Source organism: Callorhinus ursinus, unplaced genomic scaffold (assembly GCF_003265705.2).
Source record: "Callorhinus ursinus isolate GAN/ISIS: 27379988/994484 unplaced genomic scaffold, GSC_fseal_2.0 scaffold17, whole genome shotgun sequence".
NCBI lineage: Eukaryota > Metazoa > Chordata > Mammalia > Carnivora > Otariidae > Callorhinus > Callorhinus ursinus.
This window is the reverse complement of record NW_027397079.1, coordinates 185238-201485: the sequence shown is the minus strand read 5'-3', so window position 1 is coordinate 201485 and position 16248 is coordinate 185238. Positions and strand designations below refer to the sequence as shown.

The 16248-nt window shown below is 48.6% G+C and overlaps 1 protein-coding gene across 1 annotated transcript; it reads left to right on the top strand.

Moving 5' to 3' along the window:
* The first annotated feature begins 90 nt into the window (after positions 1-90).
* LOC112834687 (uncharacterized) lies at positions 91-15982 on the top strand. The gene is made up of 4 exons (XM_073902231.1): positions 91-239; positions 1225-1251; positions 1638-1793; positions 14891-15982. The coding sequence occupies exons 2-4, from the start codon at positions 1243-1245 to the stop codon at positions 15329-15331; spliced, it is 606 nt and encodes a 201-aa protein (XP_073758332.1). The 5' UTR covers positions 91-239; positions 1225-1242; the 3' UTR covers positions 15332-15982.
* Positions 15983-16248: the final 266 nt, after the last annotated feature.

The window sequence follows — 16248 nt, the reverse complement described above, 5'->3', positions numbered from 1 at the left end:
GTGAAGCTGGGACAGGACGGAGGGGCGGGGCCGAGGCCGGGGCGCGGCCGGCGTGGGGCGGGGCCCGGGCGGGGTGCGTACGGAGGTAGGAAGAGGCGGCCGCAGACTTTCCGGTCGGCCCCTCGTCCGCTGTCGCGCGCCGGCCGGCTGGCCGCTCGGCTCGGTTGGCGGCTGCCTGGTGTCCGAGGGAGCCGGCCGCTGCTTCCCTACTTCCGGGGAGCTGTTTGGGGCAGTTCCAGGTGAGACTCAGAGCCGCGAGGCCTCTTGCCCTGCGTGCGCAGACGCCTCCCGGGTGGGGTGACAGGTGTGTGCGCGGCCCCCGGTTGTGTGGACGCGCCGGGCTGGGGGCGCGGGGCCGGCGGGACCCTGGCCGCCGCCGCCGCGGCTGCTGCGCTGGGCGCGGTTCGCGGAGCGAGCGGGGGTGGCGGAGGCCAGGCGGGCGAGAGCGGGGCGTCCTCGGCGGGAGGCAGAGCCGCGGCCGCGGGCTCCGTGTCGGGACTTGGGGCGAAGCGGGGCTGGCATCCGAGGGTCGGTGTAGGTCGTTAAGTGCGCCGTGGATGGCGAGTTCCCGTTGTCCGACGTCTGCTGCCCGAGCTACCCGAAAATGTGTAATTGTTTAAGAAAAAAAATGACACGTGTTAAAGCACAGTTAAGGATACTTTCTTTAGGGTGGGGGTTATTTCCACAGTTGGTGTAGGGACACTGCAACGGGGTTTTGCAGTGGAGAGGGGGAGATTGGACTCAACTGGGAATACAGTGTGGCAATTGGTAATTTATATAGCCAAGGAGCAGAGTTGGGGGGGCAGTGGATAGCAGATTACTAGGAGGAAATATGAAGGTTGAGGAGTTGTGAGTGAAATGACTTAATAGGTTTTTTGTTGAAGACCGTCCAGGATTGTGGGATAGTGGAGGATAAGGAATCGGCCCAGGTATGTGGGGGCTAAGGGCAGGCTGCCCAAAAATGTACAATGACATATTAACTTTTTGTTTTAAAGATTTTATTTATTCGTTTGAGACAGAACGATACAGAGAGCGCATGAGCAGGGGAAGAGGCAGAAGCAGGCTCCGGGCTTGATCCCAGGACCCTGGGATCATGACCTGAGCCAGAGGCAGACGTTTAACCAGCCACCAGGCTCCCCGACATCTTGATTATTTTAAATAAAAATTACTTAAGAGACATCCTATGCAAGAAGGACACTCAGACTCTTCTCTTTCTCCCTGAAGGCTGGAATTAAATCTGCTATGTGGAAGGTATCATTTCTGTGCTGATGAGAAAAAAACTTGCTAAGGGCTAATGGAAGCCATTTTAGGTTTCCAAATCAACATAACTGCATATAGAGTTTGTTCAAACCCCAAACTTGATTTATGGCCCTCCACATGCGCATTGTACATCTGCTTTTCACAAAGTAGTAGCCTAAAGGAAAACCATGTTGTCCTTTAGGATAGAACTGGTAATTCCTGCCAGTGTGTTAATCTATAATCTTTTGAGCTTTTACAAGATGTAAAAAGCATATAACCCTGTAAAAACTGTTCATTCTCCGGAGCGGGTTCATCTCTGTGAAGAGTGTATTTCCTTCCCGGGCAGGTGTCTGAACTCAGGCTCGAATGAAAATCTCTCTTACTTTCTTTCTGAAAAGTGTGTTCACTTTGCATCAGCATTTCCTGTTGTAGTCAGCAGGGTATCAGAGCAACTCTGTGAGAACAGCTGCGGGTGTAGTCTGGAACTCGACACTTGGTACCAGCCCTGGACTTCTGTGCCCCTCCGACTTCTCAGCACCTCATGGATTTGTTGGGTGAGTTCTAATATCCTGACCTCCTCAATTTGAGTTGAGGGGCCTGACTTTTATTCCAGCTGTTGAAGGGTGCTGATAATGTTCGTTCATTCTTTCTTTCTTTTTTTTTTTTTTTTTAATTTTTTTTTATTCTTTTTAGGGAGTGGGAGAGAGAGTGCGAACAGGGGACGAGGGAGAGGGAATCTCAAGCAGATTCCCAGCTGAGCGCAGAGCCCAGTGTGGGCAGATCCTAGGTCCCTGAGATCATGACCTGAGCCGAAACCAGGAGTCGGATGCCCAACAGACTGAGCCACCCAGGCGCCCTACTGGTAATGTTCTTTAGATGGGAATAACCTAGAAGGGTTGGAGTTGTTGGGTTGTTTTAACTTGGCATTATAGTAATTGATGTTATTGATAAAAGCTTTGAGTAAATTTTCTGGCTAGAAATATGAGAAACTGAGTCATTCAGCTTGGAAGAGAAGGACATTTGCTGCTTCTGGCCAAATAGCACTTTTGGGAGACCTCCTAGGAGAGACACCTGGGAAGCCTTGATTGCTGAAGAAGCCCCGGAGTCCACAGAGGCAGCCAGTACCAAAGGGACCGATAGTTCTTAGTTCAGATAAGCCTCAGAGGGCTATTTGGAGTGTGAGTCCCCTGCACCCTGAAGGCTATGGCCAGTGGGTGGGGTAGACCAGACCTCTGTGGGGCTGGAGTGCCCCCTGCTCACAGGGTGCTGACTGTGCATGGGTGGGTGGGGAAGGTGGGGTGAGGTTGGGACCTGAAACTGGGCAATGTCTGGCCTGGCTGGATGACAGGAGGACATTGTTGGGGGGCTTCATGGCATCTGCCTTTTTCCAAGCCTTAACCTGCCTAATTGGGCCTATCCCTCCTTAGGGCAGACCTGGAAGACTTGGATTGCCCTGCTAGGTTGGGGCCTGCCCACTGACCGGGGAGCCAGCCAAATGCAGCACCTGGGAGCCTGTGGTGCAGCCTGTCTGCAGGGTGAGCGACTGTTGCCAGTTGAGAGCTGCCACGTCAGAGTCAGAAAGCGTTTCAGCGGGCGGTCTCCCTCTACCTGGAGGTTGTACAGACAGACTTGGACTCTTAATGTGGTGGAAGTTTTTCGGTATTGGCCCCGATAATCTGCCTAATTTATATTCCTGTATTAGAAAAATGCATGTATTTCACCCAGAATATAATGCTATAAGTATGTGGACTGCCTTTCTGCAAGGACTGTGTGGTTTCTAGGGTATTCTTCACTAAGACAGTTGGAGACGGATTCCTGGTACGCCCGGGACCCCATGGGCAGCCCCTCAGGTGAAGTGAAGACTGACACCTCAGAAGTACTTTGGGATGGGAGGGCTCCTTCTGCCCTGATGGTGTTGGGGTGGTTCCAGAGCGAATCATGGCACCAGTGGCCTGGAGGGCCTGGACTGGCCCCACTGCCCTCACACGGTGGAAGAGGTGCTGGACTCTGCATACTTGAGCCACAAACCGCAGCAAAGCCAGTAATATGGGCACAAGGCAGCATGTGAGACTGGCCCGTTAGGAGCAGGAGGTATCTGCCTCATTTCATCAGTCATCAGGACCACTGAGCGTATTTGCCTTAAGGGCAGAACTGGAGAGATCTGGTGGGGTGGTGCGGGATGTTTTGGGGACCCTCCAAACACAGACCTCTGGGAGCCTTGGGTGTTGGAGGATCCCTGGGCCCAGTGGGGCATCCGGTTCAAGCTGCCGCCTTTGAAAGCATTTGAGGGAGAAACCACTCTTGACCGTGGTGGTATGTAGGTTTGGGGGCCGAAGCTGAGCCCAACAGCCCACAAGGTTACTGGCAGACAAAGGTTAGGTAACAAGAAGGGGCCAACTGTGCACCTTCAGGCTGAGCCTAATTGTCAGGGACCCGCTATGCATGCACAGTCAGCGGCTAGCTGAGAGGTGTCTGACTGGGCATGAACAGGCAACCCAGGCCTGAGGGAATTTCATGCAACTGAAAAGGCAAATAGGGAGGGAGAGCCTGGGCCCTGGAGCAGGCTATGGATGGACCCCTCTGACCTCAACACAGACCCCAGGGAGCACTGGTTGTTTGAGAAGCCCAGGGACTCATGAAGCCCCCAGTCTGAAGCTGCTGCCTTTGAAAGAATTTCAGGGAGTAACCACTCTCCACCCTGGGGTGGTGCAGTTTGGGGCATTGGCCTGAGCCCAGTGTTCCACGAGGGGCTTGGCCAACAAAGTTGGGGGGGCAGGTGAATGAGGAGGGCTGACTGCACACACACAGGTTGCTCAGGCCTGGGAAGGAGGCCTGGACTTGGAACGGGAGACCATAGGGAGAACCCCGGCCCCAGAGCATGCTGCTGACCCCAGTAGCCCACCATGGCCGATTGACAAGATGTCCTGGTGACACATGGGAGCCTCCTTTGCTGGAGAAGCCTGGGACCCCTCAAGCAGCCAGTCCACCTGGGGATGACTGTGTGCAGGTTCAACCTCCCACCTCAGAACGATTGTTTTCCTGTCGGTTCCCTCCACCCTGAGGCCATTCTGATGCTCTGGGGTTGACTTGGAGCTCCACAGGACTGGAGGCCAAGGTGGGCTGGTGGGCCAGCAAGTTGCAGGTCAGGGAAGCCAGGGCCCTGGAACAGGGGGGGCAGTTGTGGGAAGAGGCCGTGTCACAGGTATAGTCTGCTATGCGGATCACTGAAGTCAGTCTCATTGCAAGTCTTAGCTGACACAGACGTACATACTTCCACGGGAGGCCGAGCTAGAAGCAATTGCACTCCCTTGTCAGCACTGGGCCAGAGGCTGCCTGGCTGGTGTACCCTCTCACAAAAGACCTCTGGGAGCCTTGATTGCTGGTAAAGCTGGGGACCCCATCAGGCAGGCAGGCTCGATGGGGACTGACTGCTACCACTTTCAAAGTTCCTCCTCTGAAAAATTCTCGGGGGTGGGACCCCTCTACCCAAGAGGCTCTGTGGGTGTCGGGGTGCGGGCAGAGCTGCACAGGCGGAGCGAGCCCCGGCCTCCTCAAGACAGGTGAAGGGGTGGCTAGGCATGCAGATGCGGGGAGCCAGGGACCTGAGGAGGGCAAGTGTGCGGAGGGGTTGGCTCTTGTGAATGGGTCTTTGGCTGTCCAAGTCTTCTGCCTAATTCCCAGCTCTCCGCTACACAGAGAATCCTGTTCCCCCCAAGGTAGAGCTGGAAGAGCATGGACTGCCTTTGCCAAACAGGGCCTGTGGGGCTCTCAGGGTATCCTTCACGAAAAGATGCCTAGGAACCTTGATTCCTGGTAACCCTGGGATGCCATCAGGGTCTGTTGTGGTGGGGACTGACTGTTGACTCAGAAACATTTTGTAGGGGAGGGTACCTTCTGCCCCGTGGGGTGTTCAGATGGTTTGAGATCCACTGGAGACCCCAGAGGCCTGGAGGGCCCCGGCTGGCCCCACTGTCCTTGGTGGGGGAGTGGTAGAAGTGGGGGGCACTGTGAGAATTGCACAAGGCAGGGGACCCAGAGCCAGAGGGCCAATGCAGGTGTTGTGAGTGGGTGGTTGAGGGTATGAAGGGTCTGCCTCGTTTTCATCATTGAACCTTGCTCTGAGGGCAGAGCTTGAGGAATCTGGTGAGCCCCCCCTCCCCCGGATGAGCCTTTGTGGGATTGTCTGGGGGACCCACCAAACACAGACCTCTGGGAGCCTTGGGTGTTGGATGCTCCCTGGGCCCAATCAAGCATGCAGTCCAAAAGGAGTCTGTCTCTGGCCAGTTTCAAGCTGCCACCTTTGAAAGAATTTGGGGGAGTAAGCTATCTTGACCCCAGGATGCGCAGATCTAGGGGAGCTGGCCTGAGCCCAACGGGCCAAGAGGAAATCATCAGACTCCTGGGTGCCTTTCACATATGGGCCTGTTGGGCCTCACTCTCCTGCCCACATGGGTTTTTAATAGACCAGGCAGGCCTTTGCTAGGGACTGGTTTAAGTAGGAGAACTCTCTTCTTTTCTGAGCAAGATTATCTCAAGAGTGTAGGGTAAGTTGTGTCCCCAAAGAGGGAGAGGTCTACATCCCAACCTCAGGACCTCATTTGGAAGTAGAACCTTTGATGTAAGTGGGTAATAGGAGCCGCTGAGGCTAGGACTTCTAGTATTATGTTGAACAATAATGGTGGGAGTGGGCATCCCTGTCACGTTCCTGACCTTAAAGGAAAAGCTTTCAGTTTTTCTCCATTGATAATGATATTCACTGTGTGCTTTTCATAGATGGCTTTTATGATATTTAGGTATGTTCCCTATATCTCTGTACTTTGAAGAGTTTTAATCAGGAAAGGATGCTGTATTTTGTTAAATGCTTTCTCTGTATTGATTGAGAGGATCATATGGTTCTTGTCTATTCTCATTGATCTGTTCTATCACATTGATTGATTTCTGAATGTTGAACCACCCTTGCATCCCAGGAATAAATCCCACCTTGTTGTGGTGAATAATCCTTTTGAGGTACTGTTGGATCCTATTGGCTAGGATCTTGTTGAGTATTTTTTCATCCATGTTCATCAGGGATATTGGTCTGTAATTCTCCTTTTCGATGGGGTCTTTGTCTGGTTTTGGTATCAGGGTAATGCTGGCCTCATAGAATGAGTTTGGAAGTTTTCTTCTATTTCTATTTTTTGAAACAGCTTCAGTAGAGTAGCTATTATTTCTTCTTTAAATGTTTGGTAGAATTCCCCTGGGAAGTCATCTGGCCCTGGCCTCTTGTTTTTTGGGAGGTTTTTGATGATTGCTTCAAATTTCATTGCTGGGTATTGGTCTGTTCAGATTATCTCTTTCTTCCTGTTTCAGTCTTGATAGTTTATAAGTGTCTAGGAATTCATCCATTTCTTCTAGATTGCTTAATTTGTTGGCATATAGTTGCTGGTAATAATTACTAATCATTGTTTCTATTTCCTTGGTGTTAGTCATGATCTCTCCCGTTTCATTCATGATTTTGTTTCTTTGGGTCCTTTGTCTTTTCTTTTGAATAACTCTGGCCAGTGGTTTATTGATCTTATTAATTCTTTCAGAGAACTAGCTTCTAGTTTCGTTGTTCTGGTCTACTGTTTTTCTGGCTTCTTTTTCATTGATTTCTGCTCTAATCTTTATTATTTCTCTTCTCCTGCTTGGGTTAGGCCTTATTTGCTGTTCTTTGTCCAGATCCTTTAAGTGTAAGGTTAGCTTTTGCACATGGGATTTTTCTAATTTTTTGAGAGAGGCTTGGATTTCCCTCTTAGGACTGCCTTGTGTTTTCATTAGTTGGTTTCAGTGAATTGTTTAAGTTCTTTAATTTACTGGTTGACCCAGTCATTCTTGAGCAGGATGCTCTTTAACACTTCATTGTTTTGAGTTCCTTCCAAATTTCTTCTTGTGGTTGAGTTCCAGTTTCATAGCGTTGTGGTCTGAAAATACACAGGGAATCATTTCAATCATTTGGTATTGGTTGAGACCTGATTTGTGACCCACTATGTGGTCTATTCTGGAGAAAGTTCCACGTGTACTTGAGAAGAATGAGTATTCTGTTGTGTTAGGGTGCATTGTTCTGTATATATCTACAAAGTCCGTCTAGTCCAATGTGTCATTCAGAGCTCTTGTTTCTTTGTTGATCTTCTGCTTAGATGATCTGTCCATTGCTGTGAGTGGAGTGTTGAGGTCTCCTACTATGAATGTATTATTATCAATATGTTTCTTTTTTTTGTTGTTATTAATTGGTTTGTATAATTGGCTGCTCCCATGTTGGGGGCATATTTAATCTGCTTGTTGGATAGACCCTTTAAGTGTGATATAGTGTCCCCCTACATCTCTTACTACAGTCTTGGTTTAAAATCTAATTTTTCTCATATGAGAATTGCTACCCCACCTTTCTTTTGAGGTCCATTAGTGTGGTAAATGGTTCTCCATCCCCTCACTTTCCATCTGGAGGTGTCTTTAGGTTCAATGAGTCTCTTGTAGACAGCACATGGATGGGTCCTGCTTTTTCAATCCAGTCTGCAAACCTGTGTCTTTTCATGGGAGCATTCAGTCCATTTACATTGAGTAACTATTGAAAGATAGGAATTTAGTGTCATTGTATTGCTTGTAAGTTCCCTGTTTCTATAGATTTTCTATTTATTTCTGGTTTATGTGACTCTTGGCGTGTCTCTTCACTTACAGAATCCCCCTTAATATTTCTTGTAGATCTGACTTGGTGGTTGCATATTCGTTCAGTTTCTGCCTGTCCTGGAAGCTCTTTATCTCTCCATCCATTCTGAATGACAGCCTTGCTGGGTAAAGTATTCTTGGCTGCATGTTCTTCTCATTTAGTACCCTGAATATGTCTTGCCAGCCCTTTCTGGGTTACCAGGTCTCTGTGAATAGGTCTGATGTTATTCTGATGTTGCTCCCTCTCTACGTAAGAAATCTCTTCCCTCTAGCTGCTCTCAGGATAGCTTCCTTGGCTCTAAGATTTGCCAGCTTCACAGTTAAATGTTGGGGTGTTTTGATCTTTTTTTTTTATTGATTTTGGGAGGGGTGCTCTCTGCCTCTTGGACATGAATGCTTGTTTCCTTCCCCAGATTAGGGAAGTTCTCAGTTATGATTTGTTCAGATATATCTTCTAGTCCTTTCTCTCCACTCCCTCAGGGATCCCAATAATTCTGACATTGGAATGTCTCATGGCATCATTGATCTCTCTAAGTCTATTTTCATGAGCTGCCTATCTCTATTTTCCTCAGCTTCCTTCCTATCAGCTTAATTTCTAGATCACTGATTTGCTCTTTTGCCTCATTTACCCTGGCTGTTAGAGTATCCATTTTAGACTGCATCTCATTCATAGCATTTTTAAGTTCGGCCTGATTAGATCTCATTTCTGCCCTTAGAGATTCTATATTGTCGTTAATGTTTTTCTCAAGCCTAGCTATTGACTTTATGTTTGCTATCCTGAATTCTCCCTCTGACGTCTGGCTTAGATCCATATCCATTAGTTCTCTGGCAGAGGACATCGTCTCTGTTTTCTTTGTTGAAAGTTCCTCCTTCTATCCTCCTTCTAGGCATTCTGTTGAGGGATGGTTGAGTGAATGAGCAAGTCCAAAATATCAACCATGACCCCAGCTAGATGCACCCTAGCAAAATCTGGAGCAGTCAGAAGCCACCACCGAAAAACAAAGCCAAAATGAAACACAAGAATAAAATTGAGAAATTTTTAAAAAGGGAGGAGGGGCACTGGATCAAAAACTAATGATGTAATAAATGGGTAATAAAAAAAAAAAAAAAAAATTAAAAAAAAAAAAAAAAAAGGGAGGAGGGGAAGGCGGGCTATAATGTCTCAGAGTGGACAAAGCAGGGTGTTTCCATTGTTACTGCATGTATTTTGGTCTGTGTGTTAGAGGACACCATGTCCCAAAATTACTAGGAAAGTAAGATTTGTATATATAAAAAGGTAAAACTGAATAGAGTGAAAAATGGGCTAAAATAAAGCATATATCTATAAAAAATATAGGTGTGTAAAAATACAAGTTAAAAAGCGAGTATGAAAATTGAGTTGATATAATAGACATCTAGTTGAAATGAGAAGGCAAAAAGAAAAATACAACAGAGAAAAAAGCATAAGAAAAGGAAAAAAAAAGGAAAAGAAGAATTATATCTGAAAAATAATCAAGTCTGAGGTCACACCTGGAGCTCAATATACAGTTTTCCCCTGGTGTTGGGAATTTACAGTCTTACGGGGTCCATAGGGTTGTCATCCACTTGTTCCAGCCTGTCTTCTGGGGGAGGGGACTGCCCGCTGTTTCTCAGGTAACCCTGCTTGTGCACAGTTGCCCCGTCCCCTGTCAGATGGATGGGCTCAGTGGAAACTGGTCTTCTGTGTGGCTTTTGTTCCCTGGGGGCTTTCCACTTCTCTTCAGAGGATCAGAGCAAAAATGGCCACAGCCAAATCTCTGGCCCAGAGCAGAAAAATCTCAGTCTGCCCTCCTTAATAGACCCTCCAGGACACAGTCTCCACTTCTGCATGCGCTGCTGAAAACTGCCGCCTCCCACGGTGCACGCTCACAGCTACTCTCTCAGAAGTGTTTTCAGGGGCCCAGGAGAGCCTCTGCCCTTTGTGCTTCTAAAACCATGAGTGGCTGAGTGCTCTGCCCACCCGGAGCTCCAGAGCAGGTCTGGGTTCCACCCTAGAGCCCCTTCCAGGTCACTACCGCTCTGCGGGTTTTTACCCAGTTGCAGGTGCAGGTTCCAGATTTTTTCAGGCTGTTCAAGGAAAGAGCAGTTATAGACTAGCCCAGCTTGTGGTTTATGGCGATTCGAGCAGAGAGTCCCTTGCTGGGCTTACTGACCATAACCTGCTTCCTGGTCCAATGCTCAGGCCCTCTGCCCTTTCAGGAATCTCCTTTTGTTCTGTGGTGCCTCCTAACCTGAGACCACAATGCCCTACCTAGAATTCCGCCTTTTCATTTCTTGAGCTGCTTTCAGAGAGGGATGTCTCTTACTCAGCAGATTTCTCAGGGTTCTGATTTTGTGCTCTGGTGTTATATCACTTTCCAGGAACCATTCCTCCCTCTTCTGTTTATCTTCCGATTATCTCCCTGCAGATTCATGACTCTGCACATCCTACCTTGCAAAAAGCAGTGCTTTTCTGCTTGTAGAGATCCAGATATATTTCTTACATCTCAGGCTGATTTCCTGAGTGATAAAAATGGTTTGACAGTCATCCAGGTAAATTCAGGGGCCCAGTTGAAATGGGGTCCCCTACTCTTCCACCATCTTGCCTCCTCCCTACAGACCTCTTTTGAAAGGCTCCTTGTGAATGAGCCCATCGGGACTTCCTGGCAGCATGCCCCTCCCTGGAAAGAGGGATAGCATAGCCCCATGCTCTCCACAGGACGGAAGTGCAGCAGGACTCCTCTAGAGCTAGAACCAGCTCCACTAGTACCTGCAGAGTTAGGGGCAATGCCGGGCTCAGAGGAGGAGCCAGCTGCAGCCCTGGCTCGAGCATGAGCTCCAGTGTTACAGCCGGAGCCAGCAGGAGTCTTGCACCGGCTCCAGAGGACAGGGAGATCTGGGACAAACTCCAGAGGTAGAACACACTCCAGCAGCAGCAGCACCACCAAAACTGGAGGCAGAAAACACTAGTCTCCGCTCAAACACAAAGACCAGAAATAGAGGCAGTTTTACCACCAACTCCCGTGAAAGCTCCAGTGATACTTGTCTAGCACCAGATCTAGAGCTAGAACGAGGTCGGGTTGGAGACAGGTCCAGAACTCACTTTGGCACACCAGTACCAAGCTGGAGCCTGGCCAGCTCCAGAGCCAACGCCAGCTACAGCCGGTGCTCTAATTCCTACACACAGGCTCCCAGGAGCTCAAGCACCACCACCAGCAGCAACTCCAGACACAGAGACTACTGGGTCACCAATCCTGGGGTCAGCCCGCTGCCAGCTCTAGAGCTATAACCTGCTCCATCACCAACTCCAGAGCTAGAGCCAATGCAAGACTCCGAGCTGGCCCAGCTCCACAGTCAGCTCCAGCAGCTCTTCGGACACGGAGCCAGCGCTGGCTCCCTCTGTAGAGCTAGAGCCAGTGGGTTCTGCGCAGCAAGCCCCAACCCAGCACCAGCTCCAGAGCTAGTGCCAGCTCCGGCCCCAGCTCCTGGACCCGCTGATGAGCTACCACCAGGGCCAGTTCCAGCACCAGAGTTGGCCTGTCCTCACCGGCGAAGGCATTCCCTTTCTTCTCTTTTGGCTTTTTCTTTTTCTCTTCATGTTTCCAGGTATATTTCTAATTTAAGATAAAATGTGTTATCTTTTTAAACATTTAAAATTGTACAATTCACTGACATTAACTACTTTTCCCATGCTATGCACCATCACCATTACCCAGTTCCAAAACATTTCCATCACCCCAGAGAGAAACCTCGCCCCCACTAAACAGTCAGCCATTTGTCATTCCCTACCTCCCCTGCTCCCTGGCAACCACTAATCTGGCACCTGTTCCTACTCGTTTACCTATGATGAATTTTTCATACCCATGGGATCATATAGCATGTGGTATTTTGCATCTAGTTTCTCCCACTCAGTATAATGTTCTCGAAGTTCACCCAGGTGACAGCGAGTACTAATACTTCATCCCTGTTATGGTTGAATGAATTCCATTGTATAAACACACCTCATGTTTACCCATTCAACTGTGGATGGACATGTGGGTTGTTTTCATCTTTTGGTTATTGCGAATAGTGCTGCTATGAACACTTAAATGCAGGCTTATGTTAGAGTACCTGTATTCAATTCCTTTGGTTAGATACTGAGTGGAATTGGGTCAAATGATAATGGTATGCTTAACATTTGGAGGACTTCCTACACCCTTTGCCACAGTGGTTCTACCATTTTACATCTCCCCCAGCAGTGTATGAGGGTTCCTATTTCTCAAAATCCTCTCTAACACTTGTTATTTCTGTTTATTCAGTATAGCCCACCCCTGCCCGGGCACGGAAAGTACATCATTGTGGTGTTGGCTTGCATTTCCCTACTATCTAATGATGGTCATCTTCCCATGTGCTTACTGGGCCATCTGTCTATCTTCATTGGAGAAAAGTCTATTTTTAAGGGGATTGTTTATGTTCTTAAGTTGTAGGAGTTCTTTATATAGTCTAGATGCAAGACCCTTATCAGATTTATGATTTGTAAATATTTCCTACCATTTTTTGGGGGGGGGTTTCTTTACAGTCTCTTGAGATTGTCCTTTCATTCACAAAAGTTTTTAGCAATGATGAAGTCCTGTGTCTCTGTTTTTTTTGTTGTTGTTTCTTGTACTTTGGGTGCCATATTAGAGACACCATTGCCAAATCCAAGGGAATGAAGATTTACCCCGATGTGCTTTTAGTTTATTTCTAGGGTGTGAAGAGTTTTTGCTCTTAGATTTGGTTTTTGATTCATTTGGAGTTAACTTTCTTACATGGTGTAAGGTAATGTTGTGACTTCACTCTTTTGTATGTGGATATCCAGTTTCGCAGCACCAGTTGTTGCCTCACTGAATGATCTTGGTATCCATGTTGGAAAACAACTGACTGTACATGTTTGTATTCCTTGATTCTCAATGGTATTCCATTGACTCCTAAGTGTTGGTCTTCTTTGCTCGTACCTTGCAGGAAATATTATAATCTCAAACAGTTTTTTTAATTCTTAGGATCATTTGATATAAGCTCATGTCATATATAAATACACTTTTCCTTCTTCCTTTCCATTTGGGGGCTTTTAATTATGCATCTTGTATAATTGCTCTGGCCAGACTTCCATGATACATTGAAATGAAGTGGTGGAAGTGGGCATCCTTGACTTATTTATCATCTTAAGGAGAAAACTCTCAGTCTTTCACCACTGAGAATGATATACATATGAGTCTTTTCATAAATATTCTTTACCATAATTTTTTAAAAACTCATTTATTTTAGAGAGAGAGAGTGCACGAACCTGAGAGCGGGAAGAGGCAGAGGGAGAGAATCTCCAAACAGACTCCCCACTGAGTGCAGAGCCCTCCCTGGAGCTCAGTCTCACCACCCAGGAGATCATGACCTGAGCCCAAACCTAGAGTCGGACACTCAACCCACTGAGCCACCCAGGCGCCCCTCCTTTATCACAATTTAATCTATTTCTATTTTATTGAGAGCACTTGTTATGAAAAGGTTTGGATTTTGTTGAAGCTTATCCTACATCAGTTGAGACAATCATGTTTCTTATTGATGTGGTCTATGACATTAATTAGCTACATTGAACAGCCTTTGCATTCCTGGTGTAAATCATACTTGGTCATGTATAGTCCTGTCAGTGTGCTGCTAGATTCCGTCTGCTGGAATTCTGTTGAGGATTTTTACATCTCTCTTCATAACGGATTTTGGCCTGCAGTTGTCTTTTCTTGTAAGGTCTTTCTCAGTCTTTGGAATCAGGACAATGCTGGCATTCTAGGGTGACGTGGGAAGTGTTCCCTCCTCTTGTACTTTTTGCAGAATTTCAAGAAGCATTGATGTTACATCTTCTTTAAATGTGTAGGACAAATCACCAGGGAAAGCATCAGGTTCTGGGCTTTTCTTTGTTGGGAAGTTCTCATTACGCTTCAGTCTCTTTACTTATTATAGGTCTGCTCAGGGTTTCCATTTCTTCTGGAGGCAGTTTTGGTAGTTTGTGTGCTTCTCAGAATTTATCTGCTTCATCTCAGCCAATTTGTTGGTATAAAGTGGTTCCATTTTTGTCTGTTTTATCAATTTGGGAAATCTCAAAAAGAAAGAACTATTGTTTTCACTAATTTTCTTGGGTGCTCTTCTTTTCCATATATCTCTGCTCTAACTTCACAGTTTCTTTTGCTCTACTAACTTTGGCCTTCTCCTCTTCCTCCTCCTTCCTCCTCTTCTTCTCCTTGTGCCCCTCCTCCTTCTCCTCCTTCTTCTTAACCAGAGGAACCCAATAGCAGTAACAGACACCAGCCAGTCAGAAGGCCACCATGTAGGTCTGGGTTGTGGGTAGAGAAGCAATTACAGACTGGAGTGGATCAGGCTACCTGGGCAACTTCCACCTCACCTAGCATTCCAGGCCACCACCAGACTGTAATTTCAGGCTGAACCTTTCCTACTGCAAGGTATGATGTCCAGCAGTAGACTGACTGGGCTTCCCATGGACCAATCACAGCCTTGAGCAACTTCTGTGCTCTGGGATCAAGAAGACTAGCTGAATTTTGCCAAGGAGCACTGTCCATGGGTAGGAAACCCTATGTGGTACTGGGCACTGTCTTCTGTGTACTTCTTTCACACCTTCCCATGTGTGGGTCACTGCCACCTGTGTCCATGGATACCCAGGTTGTCTGAGCTCCAAGAGCACCCATTCACCCAGGGTGTCTGATCAATGCAATGTCAGCCCTCCAGTTCCACCACCAGACACCCAACACAGCACCCAAGACCGAAAGGAACCCTCACTCCAAGTCCTGTGAGCAGCTCAGATGCAGCCCCTACCTAAGCATTAGGGACATTGCCTGTGTGCTCTGCATGCACTCAGCCAGCAACTCCAGCCAGATGTGGAGATCAACATGCTTTGTCCCAGGGTCCCTGATGGCCAGGAAAAGAAGGTGACCTCCTTACTCTTTCTCCTTGACAGACATCCCTTCCTGGAGCTTGGGTCCCCACTCCATACCCACAGGAGGCCAGGAATCCTCAGTCTCTAGAAGCCTCTGGGCTACGCTGGCATGGGGTGCCCTGCACAATCCAGTGTTTCTGCTCATCTTGCAATTCCTCTCATTCTGGAGTTGACCTCCCAGTCGTCCCTGGAGACCTCAGGCATCATCTCAGCCTCAGACAGCATCTCCTCCTCCTCCTCCGTCTCCACCATATCCGTGGCAGCCTTGGGCTCACACGAGCTGTGTCTCAGGGTCTGCAACCACAGCTCCTCGCTGCCGCTCTCCATCCAGCAGGTGGGCGATGCTGCCTCAACCCCATCACCCTGGACATGAAGATTGGCACCATGTACAAGAGCATCCTGCTGAACTGGGCATGTGGGGCATCCTTTTCGTCCCCTCACTCAGACCTCTGTGGGTACTGATCTCACTGGAACAACTACTCTGACAAGAAGCCATGTCTGGACCTTCCAGGTAGCATGCCCAGGTCTGGGAGGAGGCAGACGACCACCACGAACACCACTCTACACTGGAGGAAACTGAGGCAGCTTCAACACCCCTGGCTGGTGCTTGGATACCCATGCTTGAGTGGGGGCAATAACATGCCCACCAAGCTCCTTCCAAATCTAGGATGCAGTGGCTCTAAAAAGACTGCTTAGATTGTGTCCCCTGTGCCCCCCAACCTGCAGTGACCCCCAACTCCTTGCCCAACATCGAGAGCCCTGCATGATCTGGTAGATGCTCTTCCCAGCGTGCACCCCTCACCCTGACCACCCTCCTTCAGGGAGCCTGCCAAGCCTTGGCCCCTCAGAGGCCCCTGCCATCCCTCCCCATGGCCATCCAGGATGGCCTCACCTCCGAGGCTGGGCTCAAAGACCACTTCCTCAGGCTTCTGTGCAAGCTCAGGCTTACAGGTCAGATTGATCTGGATCAAACCCACAGCAGGGCTCTGTCACAGCCCTGTGACTGGCAAGCTCCTATGGGAACTCTTGGGACCTCAGTTTTCTACTTTGAAGATGGGATCAGTGACTCCCACCCCAGGAGGATGTGTTGGGGATTAAAGCAGGGAGATGAAAGTGTTTGAGTGCCAGACCTTGGGGAGACGGGGTGCTGCCAGGAAGACAGGGGAGGGGATGTAGAGGAGAAAAACGCGGCCTGACCTCCTCCCTGCCCAGACGTGTCCCCATTCCCCCTTCCCCTGAACCAGCCATGCACCGGGACGAACACTGGAGTGGACCGTGGCGGCCAGGGCGGCAAGGTGGGGGGTATATTTCATTTCTCTCTAGTCCCCCAGTCTCCATGTCCACTCAGTCCAGCGGTCCTGCCTGGCGGGAGTGGGGCT

What these genes read in the sequence shown, in the direction of transcription:
- LOC112834687 (XM_073902231.1), top strand. An exon ending in GCACCTCATGGATTTGTTGG is followed by an intron (nt 1,794 to 14,890) that starts GTGAGTTCTAAT and finishes TCTCCTTGACAG; the next exon opens with ACATCCCTTCCTGGAGCTTG.